Genomic DNA, 22,153 nt, shown 5'->3' with positions numbered 1-22,153 from the left:
AATCTTCCTGTTACTGACGACACGTATTTCACGAATAATAAGTTTTGAGATAACCCACACTCCCAAGCCTGATAATGGTGCATTTCAGATACATAAGACAACCCACCTACCAACTTACTCCATGTAGGAAATTTATAGGTACTCAGCCAGAAGTGTTTACAAGTCATTGTGTATATGGTAGAGCTACGAAGAAAGCAATGTTGAGGTATTATTACTAGCTTTCTCCTCCTATACTGTTCTGATAGTTGACTTGTTTCACTGCAGTAAAATGAACTACTTTGTGAGGATTTCAGCAAATGTTATCATATGGAACTTTCGGTAACACAAGAATAATTTCCTATAAATATCGGATAAAAGGTTTTCTACACCAGAAAGGTATCATTTCAACAATCATAAGACGTCCTATCCTATAATTCGCTCGCTTAAGCATTGAAATAGTTTTGTGGGAAACTAGACCGTATTTCCCTATAGCGGGATAAAATCGTGGTTGCGGACCAATGACCGGGATTTGATACTAAGGCACCCTGAGAACCATTGACAGTTTTGAGTACATATTATCACTAAAATGCCTGTACTTGCAGTTACATGATGACACTATACATGAATTGAACTTTTCATGTCATCCCGTAAACAAACCCATTATCGAGAAACGCTTCAACTAATTGGAAAACTATTTGTAGATTGGTACTCACTAACCAGTTCATTAAATATGAAGGAAAATAATATCACTGAGTTAGGAAAACAAAAATATAGCTCCAGAACGTTTGCTAAGACCTTGGTGAGTAGATTAGGGCTCTGACTCGAGATTCGATCGTTAGACAGGTCCCAAGTTTTCTGACGATCCAATTCCTTTGACAGATTTGGTAATAAATTCGCAACTTACAATTGTTAAGAATGTTGTGATTTACGAAAAACTACAAAGTTTGTCTTGCATGTTCAAGAACCAATGGGATTAAAGAATATAAATACACAACTATGAAGTCTATTGACAGCCAGTTCGACTCGTGAAGGGAAACAAACTTTCGATAATATGTTCATCGGCAAGAGAAATTAGTGAGTAACGATTGCAATGAAACAACGTAAAACTGGATGGAACAATATTGAAGCGTCCAATATTTAACTATTTTGTGTATGCTTGGTTTTTATGACCTGATTATTTTCGTTTTAAAAAAGCGTTTCTTTTGATTGCCTAATCCACCCCATTTATCAAATTACAAGAGAATAAAAATTTTCGTTCGAATAAATTTATGTAAAAGTACAGTGAGGAGGAGAAGAGAAATCGCAAGGATTAATGTACAAAATGGAAATAAAGTAGACTCAAAATACGGTGATAAAACTCAACTTATGCCAAGGGGTTATCTCTGTCAGTTAAAGTTAGTTCATTCTCTTCAATAGATGTAAAGTTCAAAAAGTGTGAAGGTCTATGGATACGATGATAAAATTTCTTCGGTTTGAGAGGTTGTAGTTCGTACTTCATATTAGGATCATGACGTACACCTATTAAATGAAAAGAAATGGAAATATTATCGGTAATAAGACTAATTTTAAAAATTTGAGTAAACTCGTTTGCTAGGTACTTAGGTATGAACCACACTCTAGGTATGAGGGTAATGATACTTCTCGGTTGCTCAAACCGAAAGTAGGGGGAGTTTTAACCTGAGACTTAGCGGTCGAAAGTCGAACACATTAACTACTAAGTCATCGCTTCACATGAGATTAGCATACCAATCGAAATCAGTCATAAAATATCAGTTGATCACACATACTGAATGAAGCAGATAAAAATGAAATTTAGTATCATTCCAAAACTTTGCTGATAACCTACCCATAAAGTTGTAGTTCCATGATGTCTGAGGCGGCACCATAAAGAAACCCAAAAATCTATCAGATAGTAACATTTGTACTCTTTCATAATGGCTTGGCATATAACCCTTTGGATTGTTACCTTTGTCAGTATTTTGCCTACCCCATTCATAGCCGCCAGGAGTCAGTTTATGTGCACAAAGTGAGACCGAACCAGGAGTGAAGCTGCATGTTATGACGATGGTCTTTTCTCCATCTTGATCAGAGAAGATCTTTGCATGGGTAGTAATATCCTACATAGGAAAATGTTATTATTATTATTAATTTTATTCAATATTATATTTTGGTACAATATAGAATTCTCAGCACAAGGTATTTCAACAAGTCCCTTTTACCGAAAAAAGATTTGAATCTGTACAACTTTCCAATTAAAAAAATGTTTACGAATACAGGTTATTGACTAGGTCAACTGTAACAACCTGTTCGTCACATAGTATATTTGCTAGATAAGGTATTGAGCATGGATTTTAATGTATTGACGTCTCGTTCTACCAGATTACAAGGAGAAAGATATGAATGAAGTGGATGGTTAGTATCTAATAAGATAATACCTGCCTGGAGTTGGTCAAGGCTTTAGATGTATATTCACAACTATATTAACAATGACCTCAAAAGATTCAACACACACCCTGCTAACTGCTTTCAGTCTTTTCTCAAAAACCCGGGGAAGAATAATGGGTAATTTGCAAGAATTGACAAATTGTGGGAGTAATGCCAAAAGCATGCAGCCTCTTTATGTAGTAAGTCAGGCGGAAAACTTCCTTCGATAAAGGTAAAACATGAGAACACCCAGAGAGAGAGGAATGACTTACATCAAGGTAAATTACTTTTGACACTGTTATTAAAGAATCTCCAATAGTGCAAGATTTATGGGATTCCAACAGAGAGTTTGGGTGCTATTCATGTCTCAGGCTTAAGTTAACAGTTTGACATTTAGATGGATTAAGTATGAGACCATTCACAACAGACCACCATTCAACTCGAGACGAAAACTCATTCATTTCAATGGGATGTAAAAAGGTGAGATCATCTGCATATTTAACAAGTGTTTTCTATGGGAGATAGCAGATCGTGCAGAAAAAAGGGCTTCTTGTGGCACTTTTATGGGACAGTAGAGACGTTGAACACTTTCCTCCAAACATAGTGTACTGTTTTCTTCCAGAGAGGTAGGAGGATAGTCAGTTGGTTACCCAGCTGTCAGTGTTGACGTTGACTAACTTGTTAAGTAGCGGTTGTCTTGGGATGAAATCAAAAGCAGTAGTTTTGGGATTTCATCAGGTCCTAAACATTAGGACGAACTAAGTGACAGGAAATATTTTCGGACATCAGTTTCAGTGAAAATAAGAACACAACTACTCTTCAAACCTGTGGATATAGGGAGCATGACATCAGATGGCTGACGTACAAAAGACTTATTTAAGTCACAAACATTCAGCTAGTTCTCGCTCCTAGTGTGCCCGTCACCTGTAAGTTCTTTAAAGTTTCCACATACTCGAGTTTTTACAAGATAGGAGTTTCCGGGTAAATAACGAGTTCAAACGTATAATTTCTTGGCTTATTAGACCATTTAGCTTACGAACTTCAATAAAGATTTTCTCATTGTACATTCTTTCTTTTACCCTCCGTAATTGTTTTAGTTGTGGAGATATAAGTCGCTCAAAACTTACAAAAATAGTTTCAGTGGGACATCAGCTATCAAAACAGAAGTTAAGATAACAATTGATAATATCAACGGTGTTTCTCAATAAGTCATCTGTAAATAATCCCCAATTAGTCGTGTGAAACATATTTTTCAGATTTTTGATATTTTCTTCTGAGCGATTGCTGTATTTGACTTTCTTTATCTGATGTAAGAATGTACTCTTTCTATGCTTACTATATATACCTCAGGTAGAACACAAATTATACAATGATCAGAAATAGACGACGGAGCATGTTTACGAGTTACATATATTTTTACATCATTGATGAAAACTAAGTTCAAATGGGCATCCAAGCGAATGGGAAAATCTACTGCGTTTTGGTGATCTAGTGATGGAAGAAGGCTACAGTTACGTGAATTAAAATCACTACATACAATTGAAAGTGAACCACTGATAGCAGTAACAGCAAATTCAGTGAATTCATCAGAGGAAACAGATACTGCAGTCTGGAGTCACGTAGATGTTAGTAACATAAACATATTTGTATTTATTCAAGTGTTTTGAATGGCTTTTTAAAGCTAAATAGTCAATAAAGTCATTTGAAAACTTAGAACATATAAAAGTAGATCGACACCAGTTCATGTTTACAAACGTAGCTACACCGTCGCCACACCTTTTTTATTTCTTGATCGATCCTGACGACAGATATTGAAATCACGTAGTGATACTAAGCAATTGTCCTGGAAATCAGTTAATCAAGATTCTGGAATAGTGATAACACCACAATAACGATATATGTTTTGACTTTGTAGGAATTGAAGATAGTCCACCTTGTTAATTGGTGAAAGGCAGTTAGAATTTAGTAGCTCAGGTATCGAGATATGATTAATGTCGATTCTCTTCAATGCATATTGCAAACCACCATGTCACTGATTGTACTTTTTTGTAACTTGTACAGTGAAAGGTCGTAAACTTTTCATAAACGCACCCGAATAAGCTATACAATTAATAGACATAATAAGGTGTTAAGACAAAATAAAGAACAGACAACTTGTTGAAATATTTAGATGGCAGAAACAGGTAGCCCAGATATTAAAACATGCCTCCATGTGGAAGCTGTAAGAATTCAGGATTATAAAAGAGTTTAAATCAGGACGTAAAAACATAGCCAAACAAATCCTTGATTAAGTATCATACATAAAAATAGCGAAATATTAAACGTACTTTTCAAATAAGTCACCTACATACAACCTTGTCACCTATTAATTGCAATGGCGCATACAGAAAACCATACTCTTGCTTACTAAGATTATGAGAATCAATATGGACAGAGTAATAAGAGTAAGGTCGTATGCATCAACACAATTTTGAACATTGTTAGATGGAGAATTATTACCCAAATGCCAAATAAAACTTACTTGAGGTGATAACTGCGGTAATTCATTTGGTTGAGTGTGAATCCAACCAAGTGGCTCCATTTCTTTTAAATACTCATCTTGTGGTAGACCATTGGGTAGATGAACAGTTTGATGAGTACCCCATTGCGGTGGCATTACAATGCATCGGATTTCTTTAATTTGGGAATTATCAGCAGGTGAAATACCATATAAGTAGCCTGCAATCTAAATTAAATAAAAAACCCAATTAGCTTGAATGAATTAAATGTATAATCCTGTTTCATATAACCTACAAAAATGAAAACTTACTTGAGTTCGTAAATCTGATATGGTTATAAATTTCTTCAAAATATTTTTAGGTAAAATATATGTGTAGCCATTCTCTTTAATATCATCCGAACTGACATATATATTGTTTGTCCGAAGGTACAAATTCGTTGCTGAGATAGCACGAACGCGCCATTCCGTCTTACTGCTGAAATGGAGAGTTTCATAGTTTGATGTTGTGGTTGAGATGATTTCATCACCATGTTTGTTGACAGTTCTTGTTGTGGTTGCCGTAAGCTGGGATTGTTCTTTGGCCTGTTTTTCAATTTCGGCTATTTGCTGACGTTGTTGTGACGGAGCAGAAATCTCCATACCCAAAATAATATCTCGTATCTCCGACTGAGTTAAGGAAGCCACATTAACACTAAAAAGTGAAATAAAGTTTCCTCGTTATGAAATTTCAATCTATGTAGGTCTAGATGCAATGCAACTATATGTATCACCTATGATAACTATAGTGATTTTAATCTCGACTGTGGAACCGAATGATCCCACCATGTCTACAAATTTAAGAGGAAATTTCTTATATATATTTTTGGGGAATCCTTAAGTAATTAGTATATTCTGAACACGTACATTAGGAAAATAGAAAAATGATATAAAAAGTCTAGTGAGTTCATCGATAGATGTAAAACGGAGCATTATGCTAGTCCATGGTACAATTTAGCACTACTTAGTCGAAAACTGTGGTCACTATGTCGCCATTTTATGGGCAAATGATTTACAACACCGCCAAATAGGCCCACTGAATGAAGCAATGTGTTTTAGATTACCATGTAACTTTTTCCGACGATTATAAACTGTAGACCAGTGTAACAGATTCAGTCGAACAGCAAACCATATACAGTCATTAGTTATGTATTGTTACTTAGTATGAATATTACAACTTGTAATCGCTGAATCAATACAAATGATAGCAAAATCAATATAGAAAATCTTTAAACGGTTTTTGGACTCTCAATACTGTATCATCATAGAAAAACTTGTACAATAACTTCTTACGTCAGTGATTTGACTTGAAATAATTAATAATAGAAACTTACTTGTTTTTCTTTCCATAGTCAGCTAAAATAAGGTCTTTCAGCTGATATTCTACTTTGATCCAATCATCTGAACTAAGGGATGGCCAAATATGATGGGGTTCAGTAATTGTTGTTTTGTCCGGTTTAAGCACAATTTTAGCTTTATCATTATTGACATGCAAAGCTCGTAAAATTAAAATCAGACGAGAAAATGCTGTGTAAGAGCTAATAGATTTGAGCCAATCATCATACAAATTGAATAAGACCATTTGTGGCTCTGATGCCTTTAATATGAGATCTCCAAACTTCTCGACTTTTAGGCACGCTTGGAAAGGCAGTTGAAGCTCGGAACCCTGGAATATGAAAACAAAGCCTTTTATAAACAATAGGAGTTCATTAAACATCTACTATCATTTAAAATGACCATAGTCATTCTGCACGAAGAAATCTAACTACCAAATTCAACACATCTTTACTTTCCTGAGTAACAATAAACTATGTAATAAATATGCAGTATACTGAAAACGAGACTATTGAAAGCACATTCTGGTAAATAATTACCCGAAATTGTTAGGTGATAGTGGAGTCCCAGAAATAATTTGATAATATATAGAGATGAAAGTACGTACAAAAGACGAACATCAACGTATCAAAAAAGGTAATACATATTTCACTCTGAATATAAACTTAAGACGAAATGGAGAATGTTTCTAAATTACATTAAACAAGTTAAAAATAAAACAAACTGATCGGCAACAAGAGCAAAAAATACCGATCATTATATCTCCAACGACTATCTTCATTAAAGTGATTCGGTGATGTTTCGCATAAAATTATAAGAGAACGTTGAAAACGTTGACCAATCCATTAAACAACATGAATATATGATATTTCGAGTTAATACATATTAGAATATAAATACCAATTTAAGTGACTGTGACGACATGGGAAATACTATACATAATATTGCAGTTAGATCTTATGAGTTTAAAATATTGATAAGTTTTTGTATACTCGAACTATACCTTTATAACAATGTTAGGGAAATCAAGAAGATGTACTTCCAAAGGATCCAACATTCCTTTGCGAGTAACAATGATTTGTTTCGGTTGTTCCTCAACTGGCAAGGAACGGATGAGTGCAGCAACTTCTTCTGCTGTTTTCCATTTGGCCAACTGACCTAAACGTTTTTGTCCTGCCCAAACTGAAGTGTGGATTATCTTTAAGAAAAGCTGCCCTGTGCGAGGATTGAAAATGAATATAGCACCATTGATAGGTTTAGTCGTAAGATTGCCTTCGAAAGTCTGAAAAATACATTATTTAGAAAACGAAAGACAATAATAGCTTAAATTCTACGCTTTTTATTATTGAGTTTATCAGTAATCTTAAAATCTAATAAAGCATGATAAAACTAGTATCTCATGTTGATGAATAGTCACAAAAAATCACATAAGAACTATATTGAGTTAAGAAACAATTTTATAATTGAAAAGTTGGCAAATAAATCTTCGAGTCCTTGGCAATAATATGACATCCATCGTAGCAGTTTGCAAACTAAAACTGATCAATTACATATTCGAAAGATTTGTAGATATGGAATACAAATGGACCTCTATGCATTGACGACGTCAAATATAATGGTGAAGCAAGAACCAAGCGCGTAAACAATTTTTCCATTGTTATTTATTTATTATTATTAATTATCCAGAAGTCATAATGCCTGAAAAAGCTTACACTGAATATAATAACGACTGCACATCAATTATGATTTTTTGACAACATACTTAAATTTTTTTCAAAAAATATCTTATAGAAGAAATAAAACCGGAAGCTTGTTTTAATTAAATAAAAACGGGAATCGCAGTATGTGAAAAACAGAGACTCAACTACAACTCACTTTATGTATAGTGACGCGATATACATTTGTATCATCAACGAACCATATAATTTGGTTGGAAAACAATTCGTTATAGTTTTGTGAACTCAAATAAGGTTCAGTAGGTTCGCTAGAATACAACTGTAATGCTTTACGAATGCGTTCACGTAACACGTATAGAGCAGGATTGGCCTTCATTATTTTTACCATAGCTTGTTGTATGAGTGGTTTACAGCCAGGGAACCAATTTCCATATGCACTAAATGAGAGTAATTAAATGATAAGGAAGACATTTAGAGATATAAAGTTATTAAGATGAACAACTACTATTATTTGATTGAGAAAACAATTCATGTTTACCCAAAAGTGAACTATATTTACAATAAGACTTACAAAATCAAAATTTTCAATCAATTTATAGGATGTTGAATAAATTCTCTATTAATTTATTAGAATCTAATTAGTCAACCGTGTAAAAACTTAGCTTACAACAAGTGACATGTTACAAGCGTAGCACATAAGAAAAGTACCAGTCTGACATAATTAACTGATACATTACTTCCGTTAGTTTACATATTTCAGAAAGATATGATAAGTGAATCAGAGGAAAATGTAACAACTATTTCCACATATACTTATGTCGATACATACATTCCTCCTGCCTAATGTCTTACACTAGTTTTTCTGTAATTAATGCATAAAAGATAAATATAATTGCAACCAATTTTGAGAAATGTAAAGTATAAGTAATAATATCAACTGAAAGCTGAGTTTCTGAGAATGTTTCAAATTTTGAAAACCCGTTTAAACAGGAAGCAATGGTAAATAAGTAGATTACATTTTTTTAACCAATTAAGCGAAACAATAATAGCAGTAACCATGATTTTTGAAGAAACATTAAGCTTATAAAAAACAGCTAAAGTAGTTATGTCAAGCTAAGCTCACCTATGCAGATTGTAAGCGAGATCAATCGCAATCATAACACCAGTTGGAGAAGGGTATATGGACATGTTATCAGTGGTATAATCCAGAAATTTTGCTCTGGCGTAACGCTCAATATCGTGGGAATCATAATCACCCCATCTGAGCTGAATATCGATCCAAAACTTCTGAGTGGTAGTTCCATCCATAAGGTCTCTGTAAAGGTAGGTAAAAGAAAGAACTGAGACGTTTTCGATGTAAGGAATCTTCTGATTTGAAAACTAGGTTACTTTCGAAAATATAAATAACATTGGAATAGAATGTCATATTGTGTCTTAATCTTTATTAACACCTGGTATATTAATTCGAATATCGGTACTGTATTAAACACATTTGAACTGTTTTATTTGTCCTCGTTTGTGACGTAAGGCTGGGATAAGCATATTCTGTATAATATTTTTCTAATCATAATATTTGGGGATGGAATATAAATAATTCACTGATTATCATGTTGCTTGTGATAGTTTTCATATCAAAACATTAATAAATTGGTTATCTATGATAAGTTAATAAAAAACTCAGTGGTTATTTCGACTGTTAGTTTGTTCAAAGTCGGACTACTAATCAGTCCAAAGTCAGTATAAAAACGCCGCGTTAGGATGGCGTTTTTAATTTACTTCTGGTACAAAACAAAATCTCCAACTGTCCGTCTTACTCTTCGTTCTGATGTTAATTCGTACATACTTGTATGTTTTCTGAGCGGACGAAGTTACATTACAAGCATTGGATATATGTCGTTTTGATAATTCGAGCCCCGTTCGACTTCATGTTACTAAACACAATTACAAATTCACAAGTACATTTTTATTAATATCAAACATCAAGTCATATCACAAAGATAACTGAAAGTATACATTTAACACAATCTTCGACATTATATACCTCAGTAATAAATCCTGGCAGTATGAAATAGTACGTTTTTAACAGGTCTTGTTATTCATATCTAGAACAAGATTTTACACACTATATACATTACATATTGACTTTTGAAGTAAAATTAGTGTATCATTTAGCACAGTGTATATAATAAACTCAGCTAATAAACGGAATAATGATCTCAAATGATGCTTCAACAACAGATGGTAAGTATTGTTACTTTTTGGCACCTTTATCTTGAGTACAAATAGTGACCAGATCATGAACCATATATATCTGTCTATGTACGGGTGGGTATATTACATATATCAAACTACAATGGTGTATATTGAAGAACCACTAGCTTACTTTGAGTCAGCCAACAGACTTGGCCTAGATACAGGCCACTTGTAGGAGGCAAATAAAAGAATATCTGCACAACTGGAATTCATTTTATACGACTTTCGAGGATGGATTGTTTCCTTTTGGACAGTTTCAATTTCCAAAGCGTCAAGTTCCTGATCAAACACCTGACAAATGTCCATAACTACAGATTCATGAATTTTTTGCCACAAGTGAGCTCGGAATATCTGGATGAGTGAGATCTTCAGAGTTGGAATTTTGCCGTGCATAAAAATACCAGTTAGATCAAGTTGTACTTGGAAACCAACATAGACCTACAGTAAAGATCATAGCATCAAGGTGAGTGGAAAATTAATAAAACGTTAAAAATAATGAGTAGTTATGTGTCATAGCACAAAGAATTTGATGAAGTCCTAAGTTAGATTCCCTTAGATCGATGCAAATTACAAAAACTGAATATATATATATATATATATATATATATATATATATATATATTATATGGACTAATGAAGATTTATTAATGTATTTAAACTATGATAAGCATTAAAACTTGGATGTACGTATTCACTACTAGACGGGATAAAACGAAATGAGTGATCTTAAAACCAGTATTGGTTATTTACGGCAAACTTACATTAGCGCGATTGATAGTTGGAGACCACCATAATGTAAAGCGTCGATTAGGTATTTGATTCAACCCAGATCGCTGAGCGTTAGTCAACTTCTTGTACTTCATTGATTCTTCAAAACCACTGGCTTTCTCCCTGAAATTATAGAAGTCATATACTGAAGTGCCACAAAAGATGAGTGGATCGATTAATATACGTATTCTCTAGCTATAATTCAATGGGTAGTTTATTGAGTTTATTTCACATAATAATCTTGATTTAGAAATTTGAATAAAACAAAGGTTTAGGTAAAACGTACTCTTTGAGTATGAAGATAGTGATGTGATATTGGGAAAAATAAGTTACATACACCAATCAAACTATATATTAGAGTAGCTGGAACTTACCAGAAAAGACCTTCCCATGTAGGGAAATAAGTTCCTTTAAACAAGGTGTGCTCCAAAATACCTTCAACACCACCTAGAGCCTGGATCATATCCGTACGATAGTTGTTCAAATTCCATAACTTTCCATCGTGTCTTTGATGCGTCCACCAAAATGGATTTTGCTTAAGAACTTGATATTGTTTGAACTCAGTCCGTACACGCCACCCCTTATCGTAAGCCAGTGTATGTCTGTCTTTTTGGAAGAGAGTATTAATCCGGGGAATACCGCGATCCCAACTGTCTTCGAGATCTTCCAACGTTAAACGTCTGAAAATCAGTTATACAAACAAAATTTAAGAAATCTGGAAATCCCTAATTCGACAGAACAAAGAAATCAGCACTTGATTTGAATAGGAACGATTGCTTGAAACCATTTAAACGATATCGATTATTTGTATTGAAAATAGTTTTCCTAATGTTCAGTGAAAGAAGTAACATAAAAAACCCTATGTTTGTTGAGTTTTCAGTCAGAAGACATTTCGAAAACTTTGATATATTTATATTGACAATTCACCATAAATACATTTACAACTAACTTTTACTTCAGTTTTAACCAAGACAAAGGTTAATTGACCAATTTCTTTTTTTAACTTTTTTATGACTCCGAGAAAGAGTACAGACGAGTTTTTTTTCATGTTGTACACAACAAAGTTTGTGAAGTAGAAATTATTGAACTTATGTTTACATTAACGAATTAGATCGCAACTTCTGTCTGATATGCTAGGACAGGCTTGTGAATACAAAGAGATATATTTTCGTGAGATAATTACTAGGCCCTCTTAAACACAACTTAGATTTCAAACTTACCTATTTTGAGCATTTGCTTCTTGTCTTTTTAACGCATATTCAGCCCAAACACTCTGGGAATCGCGAAACTCCGTCTCCCATGATAAGATGTAAGAGAACAAATTTGGAATAACCTGGTCCTCATCATGACTCATGCCTGAACGAAAGTGAGTAATACCAACGTCAGTTTGTTTTGACCAGCGTAAATCAGACTGTGGAATAAGAACGTGACCCATACTGAGCATACCTAAACCACCAAGTTCCTAAAGAAACAGAAATAGTGTATCTTTTTATTAAAGCATATAAAGAAACAAGTATTTCACTCTTTTAAGCATTTATGATTTGTTTTCAAAAGACGCGGAAATTTTTTACAAACTTACTTTCGGTGTGTAAAAGACTACTGGAGGGAAACGAGCAGGCATTTTTGAGTTTAATCCAATTTTGATACGTGTTTGTATTTTGTTCTCGCATTTCACCAACAGATCCAATAATGCGACAGTGCTTACTGCTGCCTCGCGATAATAAGTCATTAAACCAATTAAAGCCGTATTCCATTTGTTCACTATTTTGGTGAAAGTTGTCGATCCGGAGGCCATTAAAATTTGTCTGACTCTGTTATGGAATCGTTGCATTGATTCATCATCCACTCGAAGGAAACATTGTGCAGTACGCTCTTTGGTTACCTAAGGAAGAAGATTTAGATTTTAGTTCATGAAATGAACAAAGAACCAGTAAACGTATCAAGAGTAGGAAAAATCTACTTTCAACTAATAAAAAGGAATACCTCGTTTTGTAGATGCCATACGCCACTTGGAAGATTGGCATCTGCAGCTTGACCAGGTGAACGGCAAGATGGTAGAATGCGACATTCAAACCCACACATTGCGAACAGTAAATTAGGGTTATCTTTGCTGTAAACGGAGACGAAACTGCTATCCCAATCAATCGTTGTAACAGATCTCGGCAAACGGTTTTTGATATCCCAAAAAACAGCACGACCAAGATTGACATCATGTTTCATTAAGCGCATCCTACTATCACGTGGCCAACACTTTTTATTGTTGTAACCCACAATATTTTCGTTATTTGGATCAGGGTGCTCTGTTAGGTAACGCTGAATGAGATCGCGAGCGTCCTCCGCTGAGAAACGGAAGAACATCCAAAAACGGTCAACATACCGACAATACAGTCGGATAGGATGAGAGATTTCTGTGGCAGTATCCTGTAAAAAGTAACAGACGAAAAATATTTCTAAGTTTGTTGGTTTTATACACTTCTACTAAATGTAAGTATAAAGCAATAATGCCATCTTACCTGGAACTGAAGAAAGTCATTTGGCATTTGCGGAGGGCCGCACATCTCAGCTGCTCTCTCGAGACCCAAAACTAGCAAGTCCAGTACAAGGCCATAATACTGCGTAATAAATGATGAAAACTGCAGACCGCGGATGATTCCGTAACTGTTTGTATGATTCATATCTTTGTAATTTATAACAACGTTATTTTTAGCAGTCATATAGTCCGCAATATTGTGATCGACAATTAATCTCAGGAGACGATTGAGCAATGTAAGGTCAATTTTCTCATAAACTTTTTCAAATTTCGTTTCCAACAAAACGTTACATTCACCCTCACCAGTCTCCCAAACATCCTGCGAATCATGGAGAAATGTTACATTAAAATCGAAAAAAAACTTTGAGGGAAATACTAAAACATACAATAACTTAAATAGACTAGCTATATAGAATTCAGAGGGAGCTAAAATCCCCTCGAAATTTCTACATCGTTGAAGCTATGAATTCCGTTGTAAAGCTACCTGTGTTTTAACGTAACTTTGTGAGCTGTGATTGTAGATAACATTTTACTGAAGATGGTTTTACACTGTTCATATTACTTCATAATTATTGACTAGTTTAGAAAAAAAAATAAAAGAGTACTTATAAATAAGCCATTGCTGTAGAACTAACAACTCAGAGTGATGTCAAACTTACTTTTAGGTTGTTAATACCCTGGCACCACTTGTACACAAGTAAAGGTGGAGGCTCCAAGTCAGCTGGTTTGATCCATGGAGGAAACAGGCGACGTTTATCGGCTTCATACCACAAATACTGATCCAAATAAGCATCTGTTATCTTCTCCAAGGGCTCAACATCATAGACAGGCACTAAATGACTGTAAAGATCCATGAATTCAATTCCAACTTCTTTGAAAGCCCTTTGAGTAAGTAAATGTCGCTTTATGCGACTTAGGGCTTCGTGTGGATTATCATAAGCTTGCTCAATCAAACCAAGTTCCTCTCGTTGAGATTGATTTAACCTGTTTTTGACACTGTAAGATTCTCGGAGACGTTCAAGTGCGAGAATCAACAACTTCGTATCATGCTTGTAACTTAGAGGTGGGAAAGGAATTGGTGAAAAACGCCTACTTTCTAACCAATGTACAGTTGTTGTGTAGATGGCGACAGCCTCCTCTGCAGTTACGTAGGGACCATCCTGAAAAAAAGACAAAACGTATGCATGAATAGTATGGTTGGAAAAGTGAGAACTTAACAAATAACTTCGTTTTCAAACGTATACGCATAAGTGATACGTTAAACGCAAATAACTCATATAAAAGTATTCATCTATTTATCTTTATAATTGCTTAATATCAAAATTTTTAACATTTTCTTGTTAATTAGCATTGGAACAACTCATAAGTACTGAGTGAGAACGAAACATACCTTAAGATAATTATGTTGTCGCTCCTGTTCCGCTTTAAGATACAGTCGAGTTAAGCGACCCAGATTCTTTTTACAAACAGTTTTATCAACAGTTGCACCTCGCCGAATGCGTTCCCGATTGTAATGAGCTGTATTGGTCCACCAGTCAGCTTTGGCTTTAACGTAACGTAAAATCATATTTTCAATAGGGATTGGCATATTTGGTACCTGAACGAATGGAGGAAAACAGGCAAAATGTTACTGCCTGATTGTTCAAAATATTATAAAGCAGGGAACTCAATCTTAACGAGGCTAAAATGTACTTCATATGGATTCCGTAAAAATAATCAACTGTTACATTGAAATACTTCGTATCCCGGGACTCGTTCTGCTGCATGGAACAGATGTAGTGGAGTTGAAGTACATTGTCATTAAAATTTGATAACCAATTTTTGGTACAAGCTTAGACGGCAAAGGTATATGTATTACGGAAATTCTGAAAATCGCATATTATGATAGGAATGTAAAAGCTTACAGCTCATAAACCATGCAAGTCTTTAAGCTGGCATTACACTGCATAATATTAAATTGTTAGGATGGCTTGGTAAGAGCCTAAACTGATGACCCGGTTAAAACGATCTTCCAATACTTTACCGATAACGTTAATTCGGATCAGTAATCTTAGAAACTTCTTCATGGACACACATCGATATGAGGAAAAACGTGAAAAGTACAACGATAGCTACAAAGAAATCGGTAAATAGCTATCCTAATGAATCTAATTTATGTTAAAGGAGTGAAAATGGAAACTTAGATTATTAAAAATGAATGAAATATCGACTACTTACTTTCCATGGGATGTTAGCTTTCCAACAACGCCATGCTTCGCCTAAATGTTGTAGAATAGTCCTAGCTTTGTTTTGTTTGATACCTTCGGGCATCATATCCAGTATGTCATGCATAACGGCGGCGCGCAGTTCCAAGTCATAATGAGACTCAACTCGTTGTTTGGTGACAGTTTTGGCAACACCTTTGGAATGTCTTCCCTCAAATTGGCGTGATAAGAGATTCCCCAACCAACGCTCCAGTAATGGGGTTATACCGCGCATGAAAAACAACCATACTCTCCATCCCGGTGCCCAGAACCCGACACCCGGACCTTTACCCACCGGTCCAGTGTTGAAACGGTAGTAAATTACGTGTTTTAAATCCTTGCACATCCGAATTTGACGCATGAGTTTGTATTTATAACGGTACATTCCAGTTAACTGTCCAACGTGTGAGAAAATGTATTGGAGACCATCTGCCAACTGAAAATTAAGGAAAGCTATTACTGACAAAGATTACCAGCCATAACAGTTTTCAAACAGTGAAAGGAACGCATATCAGTTTTGGCAATGTCCTAGCACAAAAAGTCGATGCTGAAAGCTACAGCCAAAGATTTTTGTACTATGTAGTCCACATTATGACCACATTCCGGACCCCTGCGTTTTCATCACAAAAGCAATACTACCCATAAGTACTAAGCTCACAAAAAACCCCAATACTAATCAATGAAACAATATAAAGTTACCTGGAAAGCATCGACATTTCCCAAGCGATACTGAACATGGCTATCTACGATGAGTTTCGTTAAACGAAGTATCTCCCGACAAAGATGAAAAGCATTGCCGAACCGTGATTTCTTTCTTTCTTTGGTAGTTAAGGTTTTTACTGGTTTCAAGTTGAAGTTATAGTCCAAATGCAAATAATTAAGATTTTTTCGATGAATAAGAAGGTTAAGCATGTTGTATCCTTGACGGCACACTTGTAGTCCAACCTCTACCCAATCCAAACTAGTAATTTGGAAGAACTTAGTAGCTTTGAAGGAACGAAACAAGTAACGTTTCTTCTGAGGCTTTGGTCGACGATGATGTAGGGCATTAAGAACAAAATACTTCAGCAGCTTTTGGTAAGAAACACGAACCTGTGTGAAGAATGATTGAGTGGTAAAGCAAACTTACTTTCACAGGCATACCAGAAGGACAATGCTCTCTGTACCAAGCTTTGACTAAAGGAATATCAATAGCCCGTCTTGTAGACCCTGATCTTAAGCAAAATGGCCTTGGAGCCCACAAAAGAGCGATGCCGTTAGCTGTGTTGTCACTGTACAGAGGAGTTTCGGCAAGAAACGGCTGGAACCCTTCAGGAAGTTCATACGTTTCATCGTCATCTGGTTGTAACTCGGGAGCCTGTAAAAGAATGTAACGAAAAAGGGGATAGATTTACCTTTACACCTTGTCTCTGAGATATGGGGTTAATTAGAGGATCAAAGTAAAAAGCTGGGAGATCAGGATCTTCGGTTTTAATGAAAAGTACATTAGGAGTGTGATACCATGATAAATGCACTTGAAATGGATAACTATTATAAAGATAGGGGAACGCTATTCGATATTCAGTACGAATAGGTTGACGAATGATGATCTTGTTGATATCATTAAATTCATTCCAATCTTCATCCCTATAAATCAAAGCATTAGTAAAAAACACATTACTCTAAAGTTTTGTCTTTGACCAAGGGTTCAAACTTCGGACCTCCAGGAAGAGCGACGTTCAGAGCCTTAGCCGTAAAGAATGACTTGAGGTCAAACAAATAAAAGTAATTGTCATCGACAAGGTCAGTCAACAAAGAGTTGGCCAGACGATAAAGGTTGGACATTATGTTCAGAGGTAGATTCCAACGTCGGTAAGTGATGCCGTTGACATACCTACGAAAGAAAACGATACAACAGAAGTAAACTGTAATGTTATCCATATCGGTATTCAAAAAGATGTGTAGATATCAGGAAAGTGATATACCGATCGATGTCAATTTATCAGCCAGTTTTACTCCGGCATACATTAATGAACATGTTTGACTCGTCCTAAGAATCTCATACTGTACTAAACATACAACATTGAATAAACATATTATCACCATTATTTAAGGAATTCTTTTACGCAGCTGAGCGTTTACAGCTTTTACAAAGTTCATTTTAGAGTATTTAGGTGCCACAAGTGTTATAACAAAAAAAAAAATAAAAATATTCTGTTTTTCACCGTGCACAACTATTATACAACAGATGATAGATTTTACTACCACAAGATAATCGATTGGCAGATTAAACAAACCGCATCAATATATCAATTGCACGATTTACAGTCAGAAGTAGGACTGGAGTACATACTAGGCAGTAGTTAATCCAACAATCACAAACAGTCTACACTCAGTAAGTTCAGGGTATAAACTTACAATAGAAGGGAATCACAGTAAATAGTGAGGAAGTGTTCGTCTGTCTAAGTTCAGTGACCAATCACATTGAAGGTCAAAAGTACCAATTGTTTCCTCGTCGCAGAGTTAGCAAATAAGGATGATTCATTTGGTGGGTTGAAAACACTAGTTTTCTTTTACTTTTCAATTAAGCAATTACAAATGTCGATGTTCGTTTTTTAGGTGTTCTATGACTTTTCATCTACTGATCACTTCGTTGGTTTGTTTGGTTTATTTTTAATTGCCGCAATACTCCAAGAATTACACGTACGCCACGGTGGATCTGACCTCTTAAGACACTGAAAAAATGTTTGTAGTGGGAAATTATATAAAACATGATGTATTACTATGACTTATCTACTGGGAAACTATGACGAGAACTAAGAATCTCGTGGTCACTACGGTTTAATTGTTAACTACTAATCTGTATAACCAAACAGTTACGCCAATGACGATCAGATATAGGTGGATATGAACCTACGAACATATAGTTAAAAACAAGTTCAAAACACCACACTGCACAATCATCTGGCTCCGTAAGTCTGAAATGGTTGAAATAGGCGAATTATATTAAGCACATTTAACGGCAACCCACTTTTAGTGATTCGGTTTATAAGTTAGAACGTTATTCAGAGCTAGTGCATGAACGAGACTTCGAGTTCCTTAAAAATGATTAGAACAGGTGATTATGAACTTGGCCTGGAGTGTCTCAGTTACATGTACTGTTTCTACCTTCTTGGGATTTAACTGTATCAGGTGTTCGGTTGATTTCATGAGTTGCAGTAAGTCAATAAGCTGTAAAACTACAGAATCAAAAACCAACATATATAGTAAACCCAGAGTCTAAGCCAAGACGAAACTAGAACTACTCTACTTTCATTTACTTACTACACAAAATTTATGCCGCTGTTATTCTACTAAACACTGAGTGACAGGTCACTGATAAGCACGTCATGAGTTTAATATTTAAGATCTGATCATTAGCAATGCACATGTGTATCCTTGTGTTGCTTTAAGTTCCTAGAGTTTTGTACATGGGCATGAGCAGATGGTATATACCCCTAAATACTTCTTAAAGGTATACTAACTTGTTTAATGGTGAGTAGTAGCAGGACCAACATCTAAACGCCAGTATTAGCAGTCATCGACCATAAGAGACACAAAGTATTGCTGAAGTCAGTCTGAACATACACGTCAGATAATGGAAAAGGTACATGTTTACAAGCCTGGACCTCACGATACAAATTATGAGGAATAAAGACCTACTTTGATTCTACCAGGGGATTTCTTTCGTAAAACCATTCAATAATGGTAGCATCTTCTTCCGGATCTAACTCCAATTGTATTGGCTCTAGAGGTTCTACATCAAGTATGTTATCGGCATAATCAAGTGGAGGCTCTTCGTCATCGAAAGGTGGGAATCTCATGCGTTTGAAATGACGACGATCCCTTTTTTCACGACGCATCATGATCCACATACTACCCCACTGAGCAGCATAGATTGGTTCAACAACCCAAGGTATTTCGTTAACAAATGTAATGGCCCCGGTGATATGGTACAGTACCTTGACATCTCTGATTTGTTCCCAGGGCATAGGCATATTTTCTAGCAACTTCAACACTGCATGTGGCATATACTTCAATGCACCGAGATACACACGCTTGTCATGCCTAAACTTTCTATTGGTCATGTCGCCGTGGTCTCTGATGATCTTACGAACATGCTCTGGTGGCATTTCATCTTTTTGAGTTTCGACGAAGCCGAATTTGCGTTTTTCCGAGAACTTCTTCGACTGAAGTTGTTGCCATTCTCTGGCTGAGGTGAGAGAAAAAAACCACGTTAGTCGTATGAAAATCACCACCCTAAGCAATTGAATATACACCTACCTTTAGCTGATGGTAACATTCTCAAAGATAATGAACAACCTAAGGGCGAAAATACGTACGCGCCTTGATTGGTCACTAATCGACTTAAACAAGTAGGTCAACTCTATGTGCTGCCTCAAATTATCACTCTCATCCACCTATAAGTGCCTTGAAGATTTAGGATAAATGGCATAATTTTTTCGAAATGTTGATTTACTCCAGTCTTGTCTCCGCTTCATCGGAAACCTAAGTTGGAAACCATACTTGAGACCTTTATTAAAGATTCGAACTTGAAATTTTGTTGGACGGGAATAATAGGGTGTTTATTCATATGTGTCCGAATTCGCGAAGGACTTTCTCAATGATAGAGGTATGGAACTTCTATTTTAGCTCCATAAAAGCTTGGATGACTACGTTAGTTAATAATAAGAGCAATCGTAGAAAAGTACTTGGAGTAGTCCTCTCAGTACTCTTAAAGCTGTAAGAAATTTCGAAGAGTATCTCGGAAATATCAGATGTCGTCGCTATTGCTCTCATCGATAAAGTCCAAAATTTATCAATTTCAATCATAAAAACACTAGCAAGTATTTTGTGCATGTTATTTCGAGCTCTATTCTGAGGCGATTCCCTTTTAGGTATACAGTATAGCATCGTGATCACATGTCTTCACAGTCTCCTGTACTTCCAACGTATCAGTTCGTGTCACTAGGCGAGCTATTCATGGTTTATATTGTCGTATAAATATATTCATGGTGGAGTTTTCATAAGTAAACACGACATTATGCTGTGATAAGACTTAACTAGAAAGCTCAGGCCTATATTAATGGAACTATTAACGGGTCACTCGACGATAGGAATGCTAAGTGTCGAAATCACTCAAATCTCTGTGTGAGTTTTGCTCTTGCTGACGATGTCAAATATGTTTTTACTGTCCAGTTTCTTGCATAGACCTGAAGATTTGAAAATGTTCTAGTATATATTATATTTGGAGAGCAGCCTTATCAGAACTGTATCGTAGGAATCCCAGGAAACGCTCTTTAGCATAAGAAACAAGTACTATGAGAGAAATTACGGAACACCTGGATCTTGAGGTCGAATACTATGATATTAAATGATGGGAGTTTGTGAAACAGTCCTTGAAGCTGAATGATATTGTCACATATCGAGTACTTCATTTGATTGTTGAGAGTTAGGTGATCTAGAACTCAGTTTCTGAGTGTGACATCTTCATTCTGGGGTAACGGGTGCCATTCTCGGGGCACTTGGTGACAACAGACGTTAGTTACCATCTCGGGTCCACATGTATCCGGGCCACGTTATGTTTCTTTTTTACACAGGAATGAGTTGGAGTATTTTATTCTGTTCGCGAACTTACAAGAACGAAATATATGGGAAGAGAAGGGACCACCTGTAGTGGAGTATCACTGAATCCCAGGTGAATCCGTCAAACTGAACAATTTCTACGTTAGACTAAAGATAACTGTACGTTGAACAATTTACCAAATGCTTATAAGGTCAGGGATAAGTACTTCGGATTATTCAAATACTCTCCATGTACTAGAGCATGTAGCAATACCTCAAGTAAATACTCGTGTAGTTTTTTCTCACCATACGCGAATTCTAGATTTTGAATTAACAGAGCTCATTTACACAGAGATAACAAGGATATATACCCGTAGTAAACAGAAAGCATCAACTTCTAATGTACAAACGTCGTACATTTGTCAAATTAAATAGACGAGAAACATGGAGTGATTCAACTCAATTTGTTCCGATAGAAACTACCCAAACCTGGGTGTCTTCCCAAGTCAAGGGCCAGGAGCTGGCGAAATTTGGCGTGCTTTTGTTTCATAGTGACAGGAAAACAGAAACGGAAATATGATACTTCCCCATACTGAAATTCTGCCCGCTAGCACACCAAGTGTATACACAAGAGTTTGCTAAAAAATTTTCAAACTTATATGAAGAGATCGCTTTACACAGAAAAGTGTCCAGAAACATTACTGTTGACGCTCCGTAAGGCAATCGAATGCTGACTTAGCTAGTTCCTTTCTTCCATAGCATACATGTTAACCCTAGGAGACTTCAGCTTTCACGAAGTCATCTTCGCCGAACACATACAAAGGAG

General features: G+C 35.7%; 1 protein-coding gene across 2 annotated transcripts; it reads right to left on the bottom strand.

Annotated features, from left to right (window-relative positions):
- Positions 1–1,228: 1,228 nt before the first annotated feature.
- Positions 1,229–20,122, bottom strand: PRPF8_1 (Pre-mRNA-processing-splicing factor 8; the record flags this gene model as incomplete). Of its 2 annotated transcripts, XM_035731439.2 has the most annotated exons (24): positions 1,229–1,497; positions 1,826–2,096; positions 4,925–5,128; positions 5,213–5,594; positions 6,274–6,605; positions 7,278–7,556; positions 8,150–8,387; positions 9,074–9,265; positions 10,334–10,641; positions 10,965–11,094; positions 11,346–11,651; positions 12,192–12,433; positions 12,551–12,853; positions 12,955–13,392; positions 13,485–13,820; positions 14,161–14,661; positions 14,892–15,098; positions 15,719–16,180; positions 16,444–16,836; positions 16,874–17,101; positions 17,139–17,370; positions 17,405–17,617; positions 19,426–19,975; positions 20,047–20,065. In XM_035731439.2, 24 exons carry the CDS (start codon positions 20,063–20,065, stop codon positions 1,343–1,345), a joined length of 6,921 nt encoding a protein of 2,306 aa, XP_035586874.1. In that variant the 3' UTR covers positions 1,229–1,342. The 2 variants fall into 2 exon arrangements, with proteins under 2 accessions (XP_035586874.1, XP_051073643.1); XM_051215121.1 differs by having other exon boundaries at positions 1,229–2,096; positions 20,047–20,122.
- Positions 20,123–22,153: the final 2,031 nt, after the last annotated feature.

Source organism: Schistosoma haematobium, chromosome 1, assembly GCF_000699445.3.
Source record: "Schistosoma haematobium chromosome 1, whole genome shotgun sequence".
Classification (NCBI taxonomy): Eukaryota; Metazoa; Platyhelminthes; class Trematoda; order Strigeidida; family Schistosomatidae; genus Schistosoma; species Schistosoma haematobium.
Note: the sequence above shows the minus strand (reverse complement) of the source record. Positions and strands in the feature narration are given on the sequence as shown.